General features: G+C 36.2%; 2 protein-coding genes across 3 annotated transcripts; both read right to left on the bottom strand.

Annotated features, from left to right (window-relative positions):
• Positions 1–69: 69 nt before the first annotated feature.
• LOC137034300 (uncharacterized) lies at positions 70–13,973 on the bottom strand. 2 transcript variants are annotated; one of them, XM_067407096.1, is made up of 28 exons: positions 13,807–13,973; positions 13,369–13,417; positions 12,410–12,525; positions 12,238–12,289; positions 11,675–11,767; positions 11,437–11,581; positions 11,193–11,335; positions 10,974–11,039; positions 10,624–10,729; positions 10,438–10,537; positions 10,276–10,351; positions 9,197–9,386; positions 8,892–9,093; positions 8,724–8,796; positions 8,318–8,616; positions 8,075–8,218; positions 7,692–7,797; positions 7,210–7,486; positions 6,789–7,125; positions 4,107–4,212; positions 3,822–4,020; positions 3,568–3,730; positions 3,363–3,465; positions 1,927–2,285; positions 1,419–1,512; positions 1,036–1,312; positions 678–888; positions 70–589 (listed from the first exon to the last, which is right to left on the bottom strand). In XM_067407096.1, exons 1-28 carry the CDS (start codon positions 13,957–13,959, stop codon positions 563–565), a joined length of 4,266 nt encoding a protein of 1,421 aa, XP_067263197.1. In that variant the 5' UTR covers positions 13,960–13,973; the 3' UTR covers positions 70–562. The 2 variants fall into 2 exon arrangements, with proteins under 2 accessions (XP_067263197.1, XP_067263196.1); XM_067407095.1 differs by having other exon boundaries at positions 70–603.
• Positions 13,974–16,544: 2,571 nt separating this feature from the next.
• Positions 16,545–24,040, bottom strand: LOC137034301 (transcription factor TFIIIB component B'' homolog). The gene is made up of 14 exons (XM_067407097.1): positions 23,820–24,040; positions 21,571–22,162; positions 21,276–21,379; positions 21,015–21,071; positions 20,776–20,889; positions 19,187–19,317; positions 18,901–18,995; positions 18,726–18,780; positions 18,497–18,622; positions 18,118–18,363; positions 17,739–17,957; positions 17,118–17,285; positions 16,952–17,027; positions 16,545–16,856 (listed from the first exon to the last, which is right to left on the bottom strand). The coding sequence occupies exons 1-14, from the start codon at positions 24,038–24,040 to the stop codon at positions 16,601–16,603; spliced, it is 2,460 nt and encodes an 819-aa protein (XP_067263198.1). The 3' UTR covers positions 16,545–16,600.
• Positions 24,041–24,993: the final 953 nt, after the last annotated feature.

Raw genomic sequence — 24,993 nt, forward strand, 5'->3', positions numbered from 1 at the left:
TGAACATTCTTGAAAATAAATTCTCACTGGAGAACTATAATATAAAGAATTATACTTATAATCCACAAAAGTGATGTTGCTCTCAGAACAAAAACAAAAGTAACATACAGTAACCATAAAAACAAATATTCGCATTGAACAAAGCAAGATCTTTAAACTCGGAAGCAGTCAGTAAAAACCACACTGGAAAAAAAGTGGTGTGATGTTCAGCATTAAATAAATAGAAATAAATAACACAGCTGTGACTAAACATGCATCACTGCATGTCTCATCACAAACAAAAAACAATTATGGCAAAGGCCTCATAACAAACTTATATAATCTATGTATGCAAGCGTTTCCTTCGTGGACAAAATTTAAGTTGAGCAATTTTATTAAAATTACTAACAATTTACTAACAGGTCTGCAATTAGCAGTGTAACAATGTTACACATTGTTCCCTCTAGTGCAATAAACAGGAATAGCAGCAGTGAAAGAGGTCTCAAATAGGAATCAATCCGGATCCACGACTTCAGTGAAGATGTCATCCAGGAAGAACTGGGACACTTGAACAGGATCCTTATCAGTGTCCAAACTGGAGATTGGAAGGCTATTTTCAGAGAACTGCATGATAGAGGATGTAATATTAATGAAAAAGAATAAAAGGCTTAGTAATGTACATAATACACAGCACATACCTGATGGTCTGCCGGTTGTCTGGAGGCCGCGGTGGACACTCTAGCTGGGGATGAGGTAGATGTGGAAGTATTCACATCAGTTATTGGTATACGATGAAGGACAACCTTTGGTGAGTATCCGGGCAACAGGGGTGGCTCCTCATCAGCATGCAATTCTAAACCAGGGCTTCTGCTTCCATGCAAAGCCAGAGATGCCTTGAGCATCACATTCCTAAGAGTAAAAACACATTTTTATGCAATTTAACTATGCAACTGAGTAGTTGTTTTTTTACTGTGAACAGTGTTGAAGTTTATTTCAACAATTTGAAAATGATGATAAAAGATACCGTCACTGGCATGGAATGGAAAGCATTCTTACCCTTTGGAGGTGGTTTTCACAGTGACAGGTGTGCTGTGATGCTTTGGTTGCAGGACACTGTGGGCAGAGCAGATTTCCTCTACAGATAACCTCTCGAGCTGTACCCTACACACATCTGAGATCTCTCCTGTGTGTTGCTTTGTTGGGGTTCCCATGGACTCCACTTTTGATGTCTGAGCTCGCTGGGGTGTTGTTGGGGCAGCTCGGGGTGTCTTTAGCACATTGGCTTGATCTTGAAGGCGTCTTTCAGGCGATCTTAGTGTCATCTGAAATGTACCTGTTTGACAGAGAAAATGTGATTAATTTGGGAGAAAAATATTAGTAGTTCAAAGTATAATGAGAACAAAGAAAAATAATATTGTGTATGATGAAGAATGACTGACTTCTCGCTGGTGATTTTTTTGCTCGTGATGCCGGCAGACTCTTATTTGACTCCTCAGTCTTTGGCATGTCAGAAATGGTGTCTAACTGATGTACCTATAAAACAGATGTTTGCATTATCATCTGCGCCTCGTTTAAAAGGTTGATATAGGGGAATCTCAAAACAACCTGTCCAGGTCACATTTCACTCCAAACTTTAAATGAATACTTTTTTTTTTTGCATGAAGAAAATGTAATTCTACTCTTAGGACCCTTTTATTCCTCAAATATAAGGTGTTTGAAATGGATACATTTTTTAAATTATTAAAATAAATTATTTTGAATAAAGGCAGTACCATAAAATACATAAGGTATATAATGTCTATATTGTATCTAAAATCTTCCTCACAACATAAAAATGAAAAAAAAAAAAAAAAAAAATTTATATATATATATTTATTATTTTCATGAAATTTACCCACACAAAATCATTTACTATGAACTTTTTAAAAGCTTCTTAAAATGGCATACTTCATCTGAAATCTCAGAGGGCATCTCCTCACTCTTTGGCTGACTAAGAGCATGTTCCTCATCCTCACGAGAACTGCTTGAGACAAACACTTTTAGGTCTGTGCTGTTCTCTTCAATTTCTTCAGAAACAGGCACAAATGCATCTGACAGCAACATGTGGGAAACTCCTTCACACCAGTTCTCAATCTCATCTGAGTCCATGGGCAGCATATTGCTTTTGAGGGACCATTCCTCTGCATGAGGGTCCAGGGACTGCTGAAGTGTAGCTGAAGAGGTCCGTGTAGAGCCGGGCTGACAGAGGTTGCTTTCTGAAGGATCATCTCTCTTTTTTGATAATTTAGGCTTTGGACGCAGTGTGCCTTGAGGGATGGATCCAAGCATGAAATTAGAAGCAAATCCATCAAAATTATCTGATCAAATGTTGATAGACACTGTTAACTTTGACTAAAAAAGAATTCAGATTAAACAAAATCATGGTGGACTTGTTTTTTTTCTGGATCTGTCTCTCCCATTGAAAAGGCAAAAAATATTAATTAATTAATTTTTTTTTAGGGTTAGTTCACCCCAAAATGAAATTTCTGTCATTAATTACTTACTCATGATGTTCCACACCAAGACCTTCGTTCATCTTCGGAACACAAATTAAGATATTTTTGATGAAATCTGTGAGTTCTCCCATAGAAAGCAGCGCAAGTACCACATTTAAGGCCCAGAAAAGTAGTAAACATTGTTAAAATAAATCAAAGTGACTATATAGCTATATACAAAAATAACTTTATTCAACAATTTCTTCTCTACCCTTTCATTATTGTATTGTATTGTACGGTGTTTATGTTGTATAGACAGTGCAGCACTTCTGGGTTCTACATCAGAATGCGGGTTCAGTATTGGCCAGTGCTGTTCATGTGAGCACCACGATGCATGCGTGTGAGGCTGACGCAGAAGCCTGGCAGTACTTAGTTGGCTTTCTGACGTAGAAACCAGAAGCGCCACACTTTCTATACAACATAAACTGGATAATGACAGGGAAGCAAAGAAATTGTTGAATAAAGTCGTAATTTTTGTTTTGTTTTTGCACACAAAAAGTATTCTTGTCACATCATAACATTAAGTTTGAACCAATGTAGTCACATTGACTATTTTAACACTGTCTTTACTACTTTTCTGGACCTTGAATGTGATAATTATGTTGCTTTCTATTGGAGGAAAAAAAAAACTCTCGGATTTCATCAAAAATATCTTAATGTGTGTTTGTGAAGATGAACAAAGGTCTTACGGGTTTGGAATGACACGAGGGTGAGTAATTAATGACAGAAATTTAATTTTTGGGTGAACTAACCCTTTAACTGCTATTTCAGGGGAGTAAGATATGTTCCTCATTATTTAAAATTATATTTTGCACTATATTTTTATTTTTACTCAATGTACATTCTTACCTCTCCTACAAGGTGTTTTCCATTCCACAGACACAGACTGACTTGCAGTTGGCTTATCTGTTTCAGTATTTGCTCGTCTCTCAACATCTGATGACTTCTCAACCTGTGACAGTTAGATAGATGCCCAGTAAATAACATTTTTCCTGAAATTTTTATTAGGATAAAAAGTACTCGACCAATGACCTGTCAAAACACATGAACATACTTTGACTGCATCTTCTTGAAGTCCAACTGTTAAGGCCTCTTTATGAAGAATGTTCTCTGTATTCTCGTCCAATACAGGCACCAAAACATCAGAGAGCACCATGTGAGAAATCCCCCCACACGCCACCTCATGGTCTTCTGAGCCAACGGGCAGCAAGTCAGAACTATGACAGAATGATCAAACCATCAGTAGTGTAATTTTTATCAAAATTTCAGTGCATTTCAGATCAGATCAGAGAATTAAGCCACTCATACCACGTGAAAGTCTCAAAACTACATTGTGTTGACTCCACTTTGAGTTCTGAGATGCATTCAGTTTCTGGGGCATTTAGAGTAGCTTCAACCTCTTGTTTTGACATTAAGGTTGACAGAGGCACAGTTTGTGATTGCTCGCTACTCTTAGTGGAATCTCCAGCCTTCCTTTTGGGAAATGTCATCTTTAACAATAACTTGCCTTAAAAGCAGAAAAATCATCACATTGTTACAGAAACTAAGCAGTGTGTCAAGAAGAGATACATTATTTTAAAAGTTTTTCACCACCTTTCTCCTGAGTGGGTCTTTTCCTTCTGGGTGATACTGATGGTCCCACATTTGATGTTTGTGACACTGCACATAACAGGTCTATGTTATCTGGATCCTCTCTCATCTGTAGTATAGATTTCAAATAGAAGAAGTCATCAAATATTAATCAGGGACATTACAATTATGGCCAGTTTGGTTAAGGATTTTATTTAACAATGTGATTAGTGTTACTGAAGATTAAGATAATTTTTGTAAATGTAAAGTAGGTGGAAACGAGAATGTACAATTAAAGGTGCAATATGTAAGAATTTTGCAGTAAAATATCCAAAAACTACTAGGCCAGTGTTATATATTTTGTTCACTTGAGTACTTACAATATCCCAAATGATTCCAACTATTTGTAAATTGTGAGAAAATTGCAATTTTAACCAAGGCTCCGGGATGTGCGAGTCGCCTGTCAATTGCGTCATAACCGTGTTACCCTCAGTTTCCAGTTTTATTTTGTAGAAACCATGGAAACACCAAAGATGCTTTAATATATTACATGTTTTAATAGACATGGGAACATCTGTTTGGTTACATTTATGGACAGAAAACTAATTGTTGTTATATAGCTCAACACGCTCTTATTGTTTTCTAATTTTCTTGATTTTTTGTGAGTACCATGCTTTACCATGCCTCACAGAAAAACACTATTTTGTGAAGTAGCCATCATACAATAGGTTTTAAAATCAATTGCATGCCATTTATCAACACAAGCCATCCAGCATTTAAAGGTGCCCTAGATTATAGTTAAATAGTTAAATAACAAGAGTTCAGTACATGGAAATGACATACAGTGAGTCTCAAACTCCATTGTTTCCTCCTTCTTATATAAATCTCATTTGTTTAAAAGACCTCTGAAGAACAGGCGAATCTCAACATAACACCGACTGTTACGTAACAGTCGGGGTGTACGCCCCCAATATTTGCATTTGCCAACCCATGTTCCCAACATTATGAAAGGCATTAGACAAGGGCAGAACGTCTGGATCTGTGCACAGCTGAATCAACACACTAGACATGCTGCATGATGAACACTTTCTAAAGATCCATTTTGAGGGTTATATTAGCTGTTTGAACTTTTTTTATGTTGTTTAAGGCAAACGCGAGCTCTTGGGGCGTGGAGCACCAGATTTAAAGGGCCACACACCCTGAATCGGCTCATTTCTAATTATGCCCCGAAATAGGCAGTTAAAAAAATGAACTAAAAAAAATCTATAGGGTATTTTGAGCTGAAACTTCACAGACATATTCAGGGGACACCTTAGACTTATATTACATTATATCTTATATTATATCTTTTTAAAAAAAGTTCTAGGGCACCTTTAAAAAGGTACAACATGTAACAATTTTGTCCACTAGAGGTCACTGGAGGCCTATTCAAAACAAAAGATGATGCCACAGTCGCCGGCGCCGCTTCTGCTTTTCCGGTCATGACTATGCGGTAATGCAGCTCTGTTTATCATATTAGATACATTTGAGTGTGTTGAAAATGTTATAACATTCCTCTGTGCGTTCACTCGGCGGCTGCTGCGAGACACTTGTTGCACACTGCAGTAAGCTGATCGATTTTAAAATATCATATTAAATATTGGATGGCTTGTGTTGATAAATGGCATGCAATTAATTTTAAAACGCATTGTATGATGGAGAAAATTCTGTATTACTGTTAATAAAAGTAAAGCTGCATCTGATTATGCTATGTTAGAAAATAGTGTTTTTCTCTGAGGCATGGTAAAGCATGGTAATCGCCAAAAAAAAAAAAAAAAAAAAAAAAAAAAAAAAAAAATAAAGAAAATTAGATTTAAGCAATAAGACTAAACGTGTAGAGCTATATAACAATAATTTGTTTTCTGTCTATAAATATATCAAAACAGATGTTCCCTTGTTTATTAAAACGTGTAATATTTTAAAGCGTCTTTGGTATTTCCATGGTTTCTACAAAATAAAACCGGAAACTGAGGGTAACGTGGGTATGACGCAATTGACAGGCGGCGACTCACACGTCCCGGAGCCAATTTTTCTCACAATTTACAAATAGTTGGAAAGATTTGGGATATTGTAAGTACTCAAGTGAACAAAATATATAACACTGGCCTAGTGGTTTTTGGATATTTTACTGCAAAAATATTACATATTGCACCTTTAATATGATATTCTAAAATCGATCTGTCTTTCTGCAGTATACAACAAGTGTCTCGCAGCAGCCACCAAGCGAACGCTCAGAGTAACGTTATAACATTTTCAACACACAGCGCTGTGTTACCTCATACTCATGACCGGAAAAGCGGAAACGGCACTGGAGACTGTGGCATAATAAAAGTTCAGCCGCTTGCAGTGTGTGTTGCGCAGTCGCTTCAGTGGCCTCGTTCAGCCCCCACAACACTCGGTCCTGCTCTGCTTCATACTACAGTAACGTTAATAATCGCATCCATGAACATGATTACTTCCCGAGTCCTACCCCGATTATTTCCACCGGCTATGATGTGAAGACCACATGTCCCAAGTTTCCTCGCTCAAGCTTGGCGTCATCAAGCTACGCCTTTGTTTTGATTAGGCCTCTAGCAACCTCTAGCAGACAGAAAATATTACATAGTGCACCTTTAAATACCCAGTATTCACAAATACCAATAACTCAATTTCATTCAGATAACTAACCTGAGATCTTTCTGCTTCATGAGGGCTTCTCTTTCCAGTTGTCACCCATTCCTTGCTCAGATTATCTTGCATGTCCTCACAGATGGGTATGAATATATCAGTCAGCAGCATGTGTGAAACACCCTCATGTGAATGTGTCTCCTGGTCTGCCTCTGTAATGCAGACCTGCTGGCTCTCTTCACCCATCTGTAGACTGCTTTGGACAGGACTTACACTCTCCATATTAACATTAACTTCCATTTTATTAGAAACCGGCACCAATATATCAGACAACACTACGTGTGACACGTCCTCCTGCCCACCCTCTAATTTCAGTTCCACAGATGATGATTCAACGCTGTGATAATAGAGTGTTAAAACAAAACTGAGTTAAGGACTGTTCACAGATTCAAGGACATTTATAAAGATAGACATGTCTTACCATGCTGACATTTTCACAGAGGTGAATTGTGTCTGCTGCTTTGTCTTCATGACTTCTTCAGTGTCATCTGTGTCTAACTCCTCCTTTGGAATATCAGAGAAATCTTCTCGCTCAGATCTCTGTTCTACTTTAACGGATTCTTCCTTAATCAAAGGTGCTGGTGAAATTATTTGAGTTGTGGCTGGTTCATTACACCCAATGTCAGTTTGCTCCTGTCTTGAGATATCATCTTTAGTAGATGTTTTTTGGGGGATTTTAGGCTTCACTTGCAACCTGCCTTGAAAAGATAACATACAAGATACAAATAAAATGTAAATGAAATTAAATGCATAAATATAATTATAAAACTGTATAATTATAAAAATGTATAATTACATTAACTTCAGTTTGGTATGTTTATTTTTTTTTCCCCATATCAATCATTTTTTGGTAATCTTATTAAAGGTTAAAAAGGCCCAATGAATGGAAAATAATATCCTTACCTCTCCTTTGTAAAGGCACAGTCGTCTCTTGAGAAACTGATGATGTCACACTTGATGCCTCTCTGCAAGTATCCAGCTTTTTAGAAATATCTGCCATTTTTTCCTTCTGTGGACAGAAGTACTAAACTCATGTGATGTGCTAGAACATTAACTTTAAACTTTTAAAGATGGCATGAAACAGAAATTGCAATAATCTGTTTTCCCCTTATTTTGATGTATATCCATGCAAAATGGCTTCTTGGAAATGTGTGTGTGTGTGTGGGTGGGGTGGGGGGTGTAGGTCTGGATCAGGAATTTATTGGATCGTGGTTGTTTGCTAATTGTGAAAGGTTGCTGGAGAAAAAGGATTGAAATTGTCTAAGTAAAAACAGAAAACCACTTACTTGGTCATTTACTGGAGACGGAGATCTCACACTCTCTGGAAGTTTTTGGAGCTCAGTATTATGAGGGCTTTCCTTCTCTTTATTAAAAATATCTTTCATTTCTCCTGAGGAGAGTACAATGGCATCAGCCAACACCCTGTGCACCTGTGAGGAAACACGTGAATGACTGATTTATCTTAAACTATAATACAGCAAAACACTGCGTGAATTGTCTGCTTCAACAGAGAGCAGCCTTGGACTCACTGGAGGGTCAACAACCGAATCCTCATCCATCTGGAGACCTGTTCTGAGAGGACTTTCGCACTTCACCGGACTCTCATCTCTCATATCTTCAGAGCCTGGCACAATGGCACCATCATGTCTAGGATGGGCTCCCTGCTCATTGTCTTCATGGCTTAAGTGAATTTTAGAGCTAACTGTTTCCTGGTTGGACTCAATCTCAGCTCGGGATGTTAGCGGATTCTGACTGGATGCACAGTCATGCTGGACATTTTTTGAAGGCCCAACCTTCACACATGGCTTTAGCTTGACCTTTATCTTACCTTGATGGAAAAATCAGAGAGGACATTACCTACTTGTCTACTTGAACATACTATTTTAATAATAACTGACATGATAAATAAAAGCTGAATGCAAGTTAATTTCCTACTTCTCCTTTGAGTGGGAGCTTTAGTTTCTGGAGATTTTGTCGGGATCTCATCCAAATTTGGAACATCTGTTGGCTTTTACCAAAAGGGAAAACTTTAATTTTCAAAACTTGCTACAAAATATAATCACTCTATAAATTATGATAACAAAAGGGAGTACTGAATCATACCATGGCAGAATTACAGGAGAGCATCTCAGGTGGACTAATTAAAAAGTTAACATCATCACGACTGCTGTCCTGTGAGGATGTCAATTTTGTACTGGCATCTTCTGCTGTATCCTTAGAATGAGGAACCAGGGAATCGTCTAGCACCTTGTGAGAAACACTTTTACATTGTTTGGTCTCTTCTGACTCCACGTGCAGAGATGCACTACAAAACAAGGTCATCAAGGATGAAAGGAATGGAAGATTAAGGACTATTACTTCACTGAGAAAAAAGTTGAATTAAATCTGGACTGGAAGGGGAAATGTACCTGGAAGCCTCTAATGTAAAGGAAAGAGACTGTGAACTGCATGTAAACAGTGAGGGTGGCTGGACTTGTGCTGGCTGCAATTCATAAGGGGACATGTCCTGCTGGCCACAGTCAGCCTCAAGGAACAGCTGAGAGGTTGGAATCTCATATAGAGTCAAAATAAAGGTGGGCTCCTCCTCTGATTGGTCACCTTTGACATGGAGAGAGAAGGAAAAAAAATGTGAAAGTTTCGGGGTCAGTAAGATTTTAAATTGTATACAAACCCCATAATGGTCTCAGACCAAAACACATGGCAGATATGTTGGTAGAATACAAACCAAATAGAGCTCTCAGATCGGAAGGATCAAGCCAATTAACACCAAGGGTAAATTCAAAACAGGGTGAGATGGAATTTAGCTATTATGCCACTTACAGCTGGAACCAGCTTCCAGAAGATGTCAGATGTGCCCGCTTTTGTAGCTACTTTTAGGTCCAGTTAAAAAGACATATCTGTTTAACTGTGCATTTCCTGATTGAGCACTGTTTCTGCACTGCACCAATCACATTGCACTGTTTTTTTAAATCTTTTCCTTTTATGTCCCTCATATTCATTTTAATATAGAATCTTATTTCATTTGAACAGTAACACCATTCATTAACAATAGTTAATGTATTAACAATGAGCAATACATTTGTTAGAGCATTTATTAATCTTTGTTAATGTTAGGTAATAAAAATACAACCATTCATGTTTGTTCATGAAAGTTCACAGTACATTAAGTAATGTTAACAAATACAAATTTTGATTTTAATAATGTATTAGTAAATGTGTGAACAATACTGTGAACTGAAATCAGTTACCATTTGAACTAATTATATCTTAATAAAATATCTAAATATCTTTCTTTTATAATTTTTTTTTTTGTCTTATGTATTTGTATAATGCATGAATAAAAGGGTGAACATAAAAGAACATTAAAAATATTGACCCCAAACTTTGAATGGCAATGACTGCATAGAACATTTACAATATTTTAGAAATATTTATATTATACAGTGTATTTTAATTTCTCTGGCTCATGTATTCATGTCACCATTACCATTTTCTCCCGTTTCCACTCCAGCTGAACCTGATATTTCAGATTTTGCATCTCCATCTAAAGAGGCAATGCAATCCTACCAGAAAACAAAAAATAAAAGGAGTTTCTTTCATTCAGCAAACACAGAATACACAAAGCGTAAAGTTTGTCAGGATGCTTTACCTCAGGAGCTTCTGACTGCTCTTCTGTGCCATCTTGCTTTTCAGAATCCTGCTCATCTGGTATTTGAACGTTTTCAGCTGCAGACTCACTAAGCAGCATCCTAAAGAAACATTTAAACAGTATATTATCTGTCATTTAAATCGTCAATTAAAGCTGCTCAAAAAACTACAAACTAACTGTACATACGTATCCATATCACACATGTTGCTTGTATGTTCAGTGGCCGGATCATAAAAAGATGAAACTGGACTGTGTGCTTCAAATGGTGCTGATGAAACATCAAGAACTGGGTCTATGAGAAAGGAATGAAATGATCACATGAACAGAATTGTTTGTGTGCAACCATGATGGCGGGTTCCTAGTCAATTTTATGTTTCAACGTTATGTTAGTTTAAACGTGGACTAAATATTTTTGTAAAGAATAAGCATCTACACTGTCAAAATTAAATCAAGCTTAATAAAGACATAAATACTTAATAGAAAAAAAACAACAACATAAGCATATAACATAAAAACAATTTAAGTTTAAAACCCACCAATTTGTTCTTCGTTTCCTTTACCAGTGCTGTCCACAGAAACATCTGGGGTTGAAGCTGAAGTTTCTGTTGGGCCAAGTAACAGGATAGGAGACATGAGATTCTCATCCTGTTTATGTTTCTGCAAATCCACCTCATATACCACAAGCTGTCTTAATCATTGGCAATAACAAGTGACGTTTAAAGGAACATTCTCAAACTGAACAACATAAATATCACCTTCATTAAGCTCTGAGGTCTGCTGAGGGCTGATCATGACCTGAGATGCCCACTCTAGGTTGGATGTGGGTTTAGCAACCTGACTGTGTTTCTCTGGAGCAACACTGTCTGGAGTACAAACTGAGGATCCATCAGAGGAACAGCTGTACAGATGACACCATAAAGTAAAGACATTTTAAAAGACATTCTAGACTAACCCTCTGTCAACTGGAATTATCTATTAATTTTAACTGCCAGCGCACACCTGACTGGGACAATCCTCTTCACCTCTGTCTGAGGTTCCTCAATCATAGTGTCTGTGACAGACTCACTAAGCTCTGAATCATGTTCCTCTTGACCATTAATTTGAGATGAAGACTTTTCAAGCTCTGTTCTTCTTTCAGTCATATCTGTAAAGATAATTTGTTTGTACTTTTTTTTTTTTAGCTGAAAACCAAATTTAGCACTTAATTAATGGTTTTGATGTCTAAAACATGTTGCACCTTTATCTGATGGTGTGGTGTCAGGAACCTGAGGCTTCTCAAGGAAAGATGAAATCTCCTGGTCCTCCATCTTACAAGGTCTTGGAGAAGTTGCTTATTTAAAGAAGTGGCAGAGGTCAATATGTAAATTAGAAAGAAAGAAAGAAAGAAAGAAAGAAAGAAAGAAAGAAAGAAAGAAAGAAAGAAAGAAAGAAAGAGAGAAAGAGAGAAAGAAAGAAAGAAAGAAAGAAAGAAAGAAAGAAAGAAAGAAAGAAAGAAAGAAAGAAAGAAAGAAAGAAAGAAAGAAAGAAAGAAAGAAAGAAAGAAAGAAAGAAAGAAAGAAAGAAAGAAAGAAAGAAAGAAAGAAAGAAAGAAAGAAAGAAAGAAAGAAAGAAAGAAAGAAAGAAAGAAAGAAAGAAAGAAAGAAAGAAAGAAAGAAAGAAAGAAAGAAAGAAAGAAAGAAAGAAAGAAAGAAAGAAAGAAAGAAAGAAAGAAAGAAAGAAAGAAAGAAAGAAAGAGAAAGAAAGAAAGAAAGAAAGAAAACAACTGAATGTAACAAAAAGCCATAATGCTTTTAATCCTACCAACTGATGCTAAGGAAGGAAGATCATCTACTGTAAATGCACTGTCCTGGACCTACAAAAAAAGACAATAAAGTAGAGAAAGGTCAGATACTGTGTGTGTTTGGCTTGTCCATCACATCTTCAGATTACAATAACAGATCACACACACACAATAAACTCCTCCAGTACTGACATGATCGCCTCTCGAGGCTGTTGATTCCTCTGCAGCAGTTTGTGCTTGGATCCGTAGGTAGTGCTGCACTTCTTCTTGAGACACTAACACAACTGGTCTTTTCAGTAATGTCTGACCTTGAGGGCAAATTAAAAGAAGCATTACACTCGTTTCAACCGTTATGTGTTGCTCCCCAACAAAAGAGGTCATGTGAAGATCTGTGTTTGAGATTAGATAAAGAGCCCAGAAAATGACTCTTGGCAATAACATCCATTTGTATTCAAATACACTACAGTTCAAAAGTTTGGGTTCAGTAAGTTTTTTAGAAACTTAACACATTTTCAAGAAATTAACACTTTTAATCAGCAAGTATTATAATGTTACAAAGGTTACAATTTATTTTAAGTTGTCCTTGTTACAGTGTAATTATACATTTAAGTACAGAGTAAGATTAAGTAACTACATGTACTTAATATAGGATTAGATTTGGTTTAGGGTTAGTTGCATGTAATTTTGCATAATTTACAGTTATCACTATAGTAACTTCATGTAACATGTCTAACAAAGACATTGTAAAATAAAGTGTTACAGTTACAAAGATTTAAATAAATGCTGTTCTTTTGAAATTTATATCAAACATTTCTGAAAAAAAAAAAAAAATTGTTTCAGTTTCCAAACAGAACAACTGTTTTTAACACTGATAATAAATAATAATAATAATAATAATAATAATAATAATAATAATAATAATAATAATAAATGTTTCTTGAGCAGCAAATCAGCATATTAGAATGATTTCTGAAGGATCATGTGACACTGACGAATCACAGGAATAAATTACATTTCAAAATATATTAATATAAAAAAAGGTTATTTTAAATTGTAATAAGCAAATGAGTACAAAATTCTACGATACACACAGTAAGTGCTCAGTTTGTTTAATTGGTCTTATTACAAAAACAATATGAAAGTAAACTTACCTTTTACACCAGATGAAGTCAAAAACTCTAAATGAGGCAAATTAAGACCCTAAACAAACAAACAAAAACATTTGTCTCATCTGTACAGAGGTTTATTATATAAAATAAGTAGTTAAGTCTTTCTATTGGTCTGTTTATGTTCAAAACTTGAACATAACATGATATTTTGAGATTTTATTAAAAAAAAAAATAATAATAATAATAATATTCCACAACAAAGTACTGTATAACAAGAACCTCTTTGATTTTTTCTTAAAGTACAATGCACCAGATAATCATAGATCCATACATATAAAGATCACCGGTATAAACATTATGCTCTGAGGTTTCAAAGCATTACAGAACACAAAAAGGCCAACATGTTATGAGCAAAAATGCACTCAACATGATTACTGGCACTCTCATGTAAATGCATGGAAAACGCAATAAGAGTTTTACCTGCTCCATGCATTGATCAGCCTCCATCACTTTACAGTCTTGGATGACCACTTGATAAGGCATGGCAGTTCTGCTCATGTCCTCTGGTGAAGCATCTGACCCAGTCTGACACTGGTCCATCCTTTCCCCTTCTGAAGCAGTCAGATTGTGCATGACCTTTTCCGCTCTCCTCTGACGTCTAGGAGAATGTTTGGAAGAGCTTTGTGAAATTTCCTCCTGAGCTGTGCTCTCTAGACTGCCCGTCTCCCTGGTAAATTGATTAAAGGGGTGATGAACTGAGAAATCAAATTTTCCTTGAGTTTTGACATATAAGAGGTCATCATACTATAAGAATATCCTCTAAGTTCTTCCTTGTTAGTCCAATAAAAGCTTTTATTAACACTAGACCCAGCAAACGACAGGATTTTCAAAGTGGGGATCTATGTCAAAGGGCAGCAAGCACCGCCTCTGTAGAAGATGATCAACTGAGTTTATCAGTGACTGACAAATGCAAAATTACCGTTTTTATTCAACAAATCTCTTAGTTATATCACTTTTGCACTGTTAGTGAAGATGAAAGCATTCGTTAGTGTGCAGAAATTGAGCTGCAATGACGAGATCACTGCTTTCATGTGCTCAACATGTCTGTGATTGGCTACAATGTTCATCACTGCAACCTTTCATGCCACAATCTAAATATAGTGCCATAGATCTAAATGTAATGCAACACTTTTCACAATTAGTTAACCTTGAGAGCTGTAATAGTAAAAACGTGCTAAAAGAGTAATTTCAAATGGAAAGAAGTCAGCCAATCACAGCAGTGGCCGTTTACACTGAAGTCTCACAGCAGACACGCCCCTTAAAACAGAGCGTTCAAACCAGAGGGGTAGGAAAAATGCCTTTTATTTATAAATTATGACAATTTTTGATGTAAAAAGCATACTAACATTATAAGTGCACCCCAGGAAACACTATAAAACAATAAAACGACGCAGTTCATGACCCCTTTAAGATTTCTAATTAGCGGACTGGTGAAAGAAAAACCCCATACTCCAATCTTGTGAAATAATTTAGCATACCCTTGATTCTCTTCAGCACAGAGGCCTGCTGTCGAGACTTCATTACAATCATCTGAAGCAGTCAGATTGCGCTTGACCTTCTCCGCTCTCGTCTGGCATCCAGGAGAATGAAGTGGGCTCCGAGAGGACTGTGGCTTGTCTTGGCTTTCAGATGAGCTGTGTGAATCTTTAAGCCTGTGATATTATAAGGTTATTATTTTTAATAAGCAGTAATTCAAGAGATCACTGTGTAACAAGTGAAGTGCTGAAAGAATGAACCATTTACCTTGGAGGAGTTCTCTCAAGAACAGCTACTTGTTCTTTCTGGAGCGGTTCCTCAGCAAGACAGATGCTGAACTATAAGAATCAAATAATGAATAATATTTCAGGATTATCCCCATTAATGATGAATTCCAGTGATCACTACAGAATAGAACTTGTGCTTACTAACATTTACTGGTGTTGATCCCACTTTATATTAGGTGGCCTTAACTACTATGTACTTACATCAAAAAATAAGTACAATGTACTTATTGTGTTCATATTGTATTGCAAAAGACTTTTTCTGCTATTGAAGTGGGATATGGGTAAATTTAGGGTCAGGTTTAGTGGTACAGTATGGGTAGGTTTAAGGGTGGGTTAAGGTGTAAGGGATTGGTCAATAGTGTAACTATAAATGTAATTACAGAAATTAATTACAGATGTAATTACATGCAGGTATTTTAAATATAAGTACAATGTAAAAACATGCATGTACACAATAAGTGCATTGTATCAACTGATTAATTTAAATTTAAGTACTTGGTAGTTAATGCCACATTATATAAAGTGGGTCCCTGGTGTATTGATTTTACACTTGATTTTTTTGGCAGAGTGGAGTTTGTTTAATGTTTAAATTTGGTTTGTTTGGTAGATGCAACAGCAGTTTCATACTGTTCTGTGTGCATAAAGTTTCTGTGTGGTAAATAAATCCATCTCCCGTTAAGGGTCCCATAGCAGAATTATCCACACATTGAATTTGGCACAGGTTTTTATGCCAGGTGCCCTTCTTGCCCTTGCCCTTCAACCCAGCATTGAGAGTGCACTAACTCATGCAACCCCATTGCTGAGACACACTCACACATACTCCTACGTCCGATTTAGCATATCCAATCCACCTAACCTGCATGTCTTTGGACTTTGGGAGAAACCGGAGGAAACCCATGCTGACATGGGGAGAACATCTCAGTGTTTTTTGTCCATATAAATGAAGTCAACGGTAAATTACTGTATGCCAAGATTCTTAAAAATATCTTCCTTTGGGTTTTACAGAAAAATTAACGTCATACAGGTTTGGAATGACATGAAAGTGAGTAAATGAGATTTTTTTTTTTTTTTTGTGACTACCCCTTTAAAACTTTGTTTTATCCTGGGTTGTCCTAGCCACCTTATTTTTCAATGTGGAAGTAAGCCGTTTTCTGTGAAAGTCCAAGACTTCCGATTCATTAGCCGCTATAGGGAAATAACGAGAATAACAAAGCGTTGTAAATAGTAAAACTAGTAAGTAAAGTCAGTAAGACCAGCGTGTTAATTTAGACAATACTTTAAAATTATATAGTGAGAAATACCAGTTTGCAATGTCAAGCAACATAAGCCGTTTTGTACGACTAAAAATAACTAGAAGCAAATGACACCAGAATCCAGACACATTAAATTTACAAATGGGTATGACACTCTTACATGAAAAATAAGGTGAATATACAGTGTTAAACAAACCACTATGTGCCTTTTGTGAAAAAAAGACTAGCAGGTGTGGAAACAAACTTGAAAATGTGAAAACATACCGCATTCTCAGCTTCTTTGCAGCTTTCATCTTGAGATTCTTCAACCGTGTCTTCAATCTCTTCTGTTGCTTTTGGCTCAGAACACTTTTTGGCTTTTCTTTTTGCCAAATTGGGCAAAGGCCTCTTTGAATGTTTGGAAGAGCTTTGTGAAATCTGCTCCTGAGCGGTGCTCCCTAGACTGAGCTTCTCCCTGACACATTATGAGGCAATTGATGAAGATTTGTAATTAGAGGACTGCTGAAAGAAAATCCCATACTGTGATCTTGGGAAGATAATTTTGCATACCCTTGATCCTCTTCAGCATCGGGGGCTGCTGTTGAGACTTTACTATCATCAGCACCCAGCTCAGATCCAGTACACTCTGTGTAGAACATAAAAATCAGATGAATTTTACAAAGCAAATGTCAATTTTTAGTGTGTACTTTAACATGGAGAGAAAAAAATCCTTAACCTTCCATTGACATTTTGCTCTTTTTACTCTTCCGTTTTCTTTTTGTGGTTTCTTCTTCCTTCGCACACTCTTTGGAGCTTTTACGTTTTTTAGTTTGGACGGGAGACACCTCATTGAGCTTCTCATTCACTGCACCACTTTCTCCATCAGTAGGTTCTTCATTTCGTACTGTCAAGTTAGCAGAGTATATTTTTATATATGTATAATCAAGTTCTAAAGGTTAGGGTAATATAGGGTAACATTTTTTGGAAAGTAATTAATACTTTTATTCAGTAAGGATGCATTAAATTAGTCACAAAATACATTTAAAATGAATATTACAACATTTCCATTTCAAGCAAATGTTGTTCTTTCGAACTTTCTATTGATCAAAGAATCTTGAAAAAAGTATCATGGTTCCCACAAAAATACTAAGTACAACAACTGTTTTAAACATTGATAATAATGAAAAATGTTTCTTCTCAGCAAATTAGAATATCTGAAGGACCATGTGACTCTGAAGACTGGAATGTTTTTAGTAGTCCTGCAAAATATAGATGGTTTCACAGCTACCACACATTGACTCTCATTCTGATTTCAGGGGGTCGTAAGCTCAATAAAGTAAATATATCAAACAAAAACCTTTAAGTTTCTTTTTGTTCCTCTTTTTCAGGCATTTTCCTTCAGCATCTGTTTTTTCTTCCTGCCCCTCCCGGTCACACTTTTTTGATTGTTTGTGTTTCTTTTTTGATACAGGCACACATGACTGATCTTCATTGTCTGCGTTCACAGTGCTTCCCTCCACTAAGTCATTGTCCACACACACAAGGTCACCATCTTCACCTTCAACTGAGCATTTGCCTGAAATGATAAACAGAATGAACTGTCATTCAGTTGCATATTTTTAGACACTGTGTGAGATTTGGACCATACTGCACTACAAATGACAACATGGACAAATCTAAATTGCAATTATGTGGAATCACATTAAACATTTTGTAATAAACACTTATTGTGAAACCTTTTTTCAGTGTCTTGTTTTTCTTCCTCGGTTTGCATGTTTTCTCACATGACAAAACATTTGGCTTAGTGTCTTTTGTGCGTTTACGCTTCTTGCTTGTGCTTGACGGCACATCAGCTTCATTCACATTACAGCTGTCCTCATTCTCCTTTTCTAAATCAAAACAGACACTGTCCACACTGCACAATTCATCATCATCATCATTAATGGAGTCTTCAACCTCAAGCTGTTTGGCTTTTTTACCACCTGGGTGAAGAGAAGGGGTTTAGAGTAAATAAATAAAAAATAAAAATAAAAATTAAACAATGTGACACACACACACACACACACACTACAGTGGGATCCAAAGATCTGAGGCCACCACATTTGAGCATATTACCTTTGCCTTTCTTTGCTTTACTGGATTTCACAACCAGTTTTACAGATGTGCCTTTTTGTTTGTCTTTAGCCAAGATCCTCTTCAGCAGGAAACTGAAAAACTCCCCATCATATGGCCGCTTGTTTCCTAAATAAATGTCAGACCAAGGATTGTACAGTAAATTCTTAACAACACTAGACAGACAGACAGATTTCTGGATGTATTTGAGTAAAAAGTACAAAAGACTCACTGAATGCATTATCCACTCGCCATGCATTCGCTCTCTCCTCCTTCCTAAATTTCCGCTAACAAAAAAAGAGAAAGACAAAAAATACCCAAAAAGATAAATTCTCTAAGACCCAGTTTAAATCAAACCTAAGGCATCACATTTATACTCAGGGTTATGTCTGTACTAAGGCCGGTACCTTAATTTCTGCTCTGGAACGGTGAGTCAACAGCTGAGCAATCATGGAGAAGTCTGTTCCCACCATACTGATGGCTAAATAGAACATATCTGTCTCTGAAACACACACACACATTAAAATTAAAATTTTAAGATGCTCATGACGGGTTTCTTGACATAACCGAATGCACCAATAAAGTATTGATCAATTAACATTCAACCTACTTTTATGCTTGACATGAGCAAACATCAAATTTTATGTTCCTACAAAATCATAAGCCAACAGATGTAACATTTAGTATTCATACCTCTGACAGACCAGCACTTCACATAGTTATTTTTCCTGAAACTTGCGTATGTTGTAGTAGAGCCTCGCTCAAACAGTGGATGGGCATTCTCAACAACTGTATCAGACGTCCTCTGAACACGCACTGTCAAACTGAACACAACGTTGTAATCAATCAGTAATTACTGACAATTATGCATTATATATGTTTAAATATGCAATGAACGTGTAAAGTGAAAGTGTTTCTATTAATAAGAACTGCCTGGACCATACATCTGAGAAGCAGAATGGGAAATAAAAGCAAGCAATTCCACTTTCAACAAAAAAACTAACATCAATCAATCCAAAATTAATGCTGTTGTGAATTGTTTCCTGATTACACTTTATTTTAAGGTGTCTTTATTAAAGTGTAGTTATAAATTTTAGTACTAAGTACTGTAATATCAATTAAAAACATGTACTTACTATAAGGTTAGGGACAGTACTTGGTTTAAGGTTGTGTGTAATTAGGGCTGGGTAAAAAAATAAAAAACATTTTTATGAACCAATGTTGATTCTTAAATCCAAAGAATCGATTAGTCTAGTCTGTTTTCAGTTGATGAATGAGCAGAATATGTAGTGCCTCCCATCCAATAAATCGCAATAATCTTTATGCTTTGTTACTTTTGATATGAAGCAAAGTCTCTGATTTCAAATGATCTTATGAGATTCAAAAATAAATACCGTTTTGGCGCTGTTTAATGTGGCGTGACAGATCGCTTTAGCACCTCAGTTAAAGAGAAGCGGCAGAACGGAGCGCATGTGAACATCCTCTCCTCCGCTTTAATACCAGTTACAGCGCAAAATAAACATGAATAAACATCTGAAGGTATGTTAAAAGATACAGTACAAATAACCAAAATCCGTACCATGTCTCGTGTAAACGCATCGCTCAATCAGTGTTTCAGCCTCGGAAAGACATCAATAAAACAGCTTGTAAACAATGTCACGTAACGTCACATTTACCTCAGAAAAACTATATTCAGTGACCATAAACTCATTAGTCAGCTAGAAAAATGTACTCTAGAAAGCAACATTCTGATAAATATAGCTATGCATCTTTACATTTTCATTATAATTTTTAATGTTCTTCTATATTTAATGCATATTTGAAAAAATCAGTTATGACAGCCGTGATTTAAATGTTTATATTTAAAAAAAAACTAATTGGAGTAGAAATATGATTATGTAATTCTAAACTTTATTTACAATAAAAACATTGAGTGTAATTTAAGTGTTTGTATATAAATAAGTTAATTTAACCTTTAATATTATCATAGTAGTACCAAATGACTCCCATGTGTAGCTTACAGCATTAGTTTGAAAATTTGCCATGTACTTTAACTGATATACTAGATCCAAAATAATCGATTTCGGATCAAAAGCATGTGAATAGTAATCGAATCGAATCGTGAAAATTGTGTCAATACCTAGCTCTATGTGTAATTATGCATAATTTACTGTTAACTCTACAGCAAGTACATGTAATGTGTAACCAAGACACTACAATAAAGTGTTACTGGTTTCCCTTACTAAGCACTGGATTTTACTGATTCTTTTAGACTACCGTACCTTTCTTCATCTAAAATCAGTGAGCCATCCTCTGCCACCCTGACTTTGGGAACCAGCATAGCGTCATCAGCATCATCATTGTCCTCCTCTTCTTCTGCCATATTTTTCTGCACACTGAGACACAAAACTGACATTATCTTGAAAGACATTAATCAAAACATGCACATTAAAACTAAATATTTAGTAAATACTGCCACAAAAAAAAATAAAAAATACAATACAGGTTTCATTTCACTTACATGGGAGACGGAGGAGCTGTGGTCTTTGTTTGAGTCTCCTCTGTCGAAAGGGAGGATCTGTTCATGTAATGAAGAGACAACCAATGACATACAAGGCGTTAAACACGTACAATAATATCAATATCCTTCATGCCCACATGTTTTAGCATTATAATATCTATGGTATCCTGATCATACATGGCATACAAGCAGAAAGAAAGCAAAAAAAAAAAAAATTGTTAAATATAAAAAATTTGATGTATTATCTTAGGGTAAACTTACTTCATAGGATTTGATTCTGGCAGGTAATATATGAAGTCAGCTAAGGACATTTTGTCACGATCCAGCTCAATGCAATGATTTCGCTTACGCAGTTTACACTTCTCCTTTGAAATGTCAAAAACAAAAAAAATCTAAGATTAAAAGCATATAAGACTTTAATATTTTGAATTGTACTTGCTTCATGGAAATTTGTTGAGTTTTTGATGGATTTTTTTATTTTCTAACTGTTGTGAAAAGTTTAAATGTGGCATTTCTCTGGTCCAAATGTGTTTAATTGATTTATTATTGAATTTACCATTCTTTGTTTCCTTCTCTCCAGTTTCATCAGTTCTTTCAATTTGAGGGCTCTCAAGACCTGCTGCTGGACTAAGGACATTTTGTTCCTGAGGGGAGAGTCTGGTCCATCAAAACGTGACAGCTTCACATACGGTGAGAGTGTGCATGAAGCTGGAGTGGCTCCTTCTTTGGGCCCAGAATCCTCGTTTGGGATTTTTTGGGGTGTTTGGTGGGGCTCTTGTTGAGACAGTGTAGATGTTGGAGTTTCTGGGCAGCCAGAGATGGAAGGAAGACATGGTGAGGATGGAGGGCAGTTGGCTTCTGTAGTGGCATCTGATAATGTAGAGTTTTGAGAATTGTCTCTGCTGATAGCAACTGGGACAGGGGACTGAGGAAAGGACTTGGCTGACGGGACAGGGGATGATGTCTTGGATGGCCCTGACAGAAGGAAAGCAGTCTTTCCAGGAGATGAAGGAGGAGCAGGACGGACTTTGGGTCTGGCCAGGTTTGGTGTGACAGAGAATCTGCTCCTCCTCTGAAGTGCTGTAATTGCAGGAGTGCTGCCACTAGATGGCGGTCCATCATTACTGTCAATGAACAGAAAAAAAAACCTATTTGAAAAAAAAACTCTATTTGAGAAGCTTTTGAATCTCGACAGGTTTGATCACGTCAGACTCAAGCATACCTGCAATTTAACTGTCATTTAGTGTACTTTAGGCAGTTAAGTTAAGTCAGAAATAAGACATTACAGAAGAGGCAAAAATACCTCTTCCATCTCACATATTTACATTCTTGTGCTTGTCTGACAGTTTTTTCCTTCAAAGTAGCTAGCTAAAAAATATTATCTGAAATCTCAAAGTTCACATTCATATGCAACACCAAAGCAACAGTTAAAAACACAGCAAGATAAATCTAGATTATGATAAGAAAAATACAAAGATGAGTCAAGGAGTATGATGAAACCATGAAGAAAGAACCAGAACAGAAGAATAAGGATAAAACATATTAACAGAACAAGATTTGTAATTTTGTACTATATAATCTCATGGTATTTATTATGTGTTTTTGTGTTTCTATTTAGCTAAAATTTATTTTTATTTCAGTTTAGTTTTAGCAATTTTAATTCAAGTTAAACTTAATTTATTTCAGTTTGTAACCAAGGCAACATTTACATTTTTCATTTAATTGTTTAAAATTTGTGCATTTAATTTTTAAATTTTATTTCAAACCAACAGAAACTAAGGGACTTACTCGACAATAAAAACACTAATATCAGACAGCACAATATCTGTGCTAGAAAAGTCAGTACATAGAAATCATTCTGGATTCTGTACAGGTATTATTAAGCTAAAGTGCCTTTAGAGCAGCTTAACAAAAATGTAACAAAATGGCAACACTTGTTTAAAGCAATTAAATAAAAGCCTTTAATATTCACTACACATATCAGTGGTTTTAATCACTACACATAACAGTAGCAGCACATCAAGAGTTTAAGCAGGCAGAAATAAACTCAAGTAATAATATTGTTACTTTTGAATGGTAGTTATGTATAATCATAAATGTTCAATTTGATGTTTACACCGTTTGCAGGTAGAAGGTAATTTGTCATTGTGCAAATTCACCCCATAATTATATAATTATATAATATATATATATATATTATATATATAGTGTGTGTATATATATTTTTACCACTGGGTGCAAAATAGTGGGGATAGCAAAATAAAGTAATCTGTGACATATTATACCCAAAAATTATTCATACAGTGCAGTGGACTACCAGTAAAATTGATAAAAATTTGGAACCAAAAATTATTCAGACACTTTGACCTGACCATGTTTTGCTTAAGTGTTATCTGACATAATTAAGATTTTTTTTTTAAAGACAGTTTAAATATGAGATCTTGTCATATTTTATTACCATTTTAAACTATAGTGAATAAACTGTATTAATGAATGAAATGTTCAAGGTGTCTGAATAAATTTTGGTTTGACATATATATATATATATATATATATATATATATATTATATATATATAAATGATTTTTTTATAACCCTGTTTTGAAGCATGGAAGCTGGTTTATGCTGGTCCTTAGCTAGTCATGAGCTGGTTTAAGATGGTCAAGTGCCAGGACCAGCTTAGGACCAGCATAAACCAGCTCAAACCATCTTCAAAAAATACCTAACCAGCTGTTTTTTCCAACAGGGAAGCAATGATTGTAGCAATTTTGTAAATTCTGGCGATGCTTTCAGGGGTGTGCTTACGTGTTAAGTGATGCTTTCTCAGAGGGAGAGCCGGGAACATTTCCATCTCCTGTCGCCACAGCAGACTCTCTCACGTCCAGCTGAGACTTTGGAGGTGACGGTGTTTGTTGGGTGTCGTCAACAGCTGTGGACTTTTGGGAGCTCTTGTCCTCTGCTGCGGGCGCCACACTTCGAGCCCCAGGCCTGACATTAGGCTTAATACTAATTCTTGCTCTTCGCATCCTCGTCAGGTAACTGTGGTAAGATCAAGTCATGTATACGGTTGCATGTCATACATACACGTCCATATAAGGATGAGGCGTCACGTGACTGAGTTAAAGTTGCACTCAGTCACTGCAGGACAAACCTTACATGATTACAACTTTATCATGCGGTCAAGACTGACTGATCTCATCAATATCATGATGGTCATCTCTCGCGTAGCTGCTAAGTTGAGAATTATATAATGGACAGTACTTTATTAATGCATTATTATGTTAATATTTCTAACCAGTGGGCTTATGTATTTTGCTCACAGAGTGAATTGTGAACCCCAACAGTGGTTGAGACTAAAAATATAAAAGGGGCATCTCTGAATTGTTATAAATCTAGATTGGACACACAGATACTCGAGATTCCCGCATGCCTCAGTGTCCACACCTTGTTTTATACAGTCCACACTCATTTGCCATTGCACTGCTGACAGAAATGTAGAAGCTGAATTACGTGCGATAAAACTGCAAATGTGTAATGACAACAGAAAAGCAACACGCCTTACTTCAGTTCAAATCACAGTGTAACCCTGTCAGTGTGACTGCCGCGGTTAAAGTGGTAAAATGTCGTGTCTGCCGGTCGCATGGTTCCCCTGCAGTAACTTTCCTTGCTCACCGGCCGGTGTGAAAAACCACGCCGCTCGAGACCTCTACTCGTTCAGCGAAAGGCATTGTGGGTCTTTGTAGTTTTACCGTCACTCTCATCGCCTCGTTTCTCTCGCTAAAAACTACAATACCCAGCAGCTTCAGAAAGTCAGCTGTGACTGAGTTCACACGTGGAGCAACACTGACTGAAGGCACGTCGTTGAGCATATGCAATGCTATGAAATTAAAAATGCTGCAACATCTAAAGCACGTTACAGTGTTTCTTTCTTACTCTATACTTAACCTTATTTTTTCAAAAGATAATCATACCAGCATTG

Source organism: Chanodichthys erythropterus, chromosome 13 (genome assembly GCF_024489055.1).
Source record: "Chanodichthys erythropterus isolate Z2021 chromosome 13, ASM2448905v1, whole genome shotgun sequence".
Lineage (NCBI taxonomy): Eukaryota > Metazoa > Chordata > Actinopteri > Cypriniformes > Xenocyprididae > Chanodichthys > Chanodichthys erythropterus.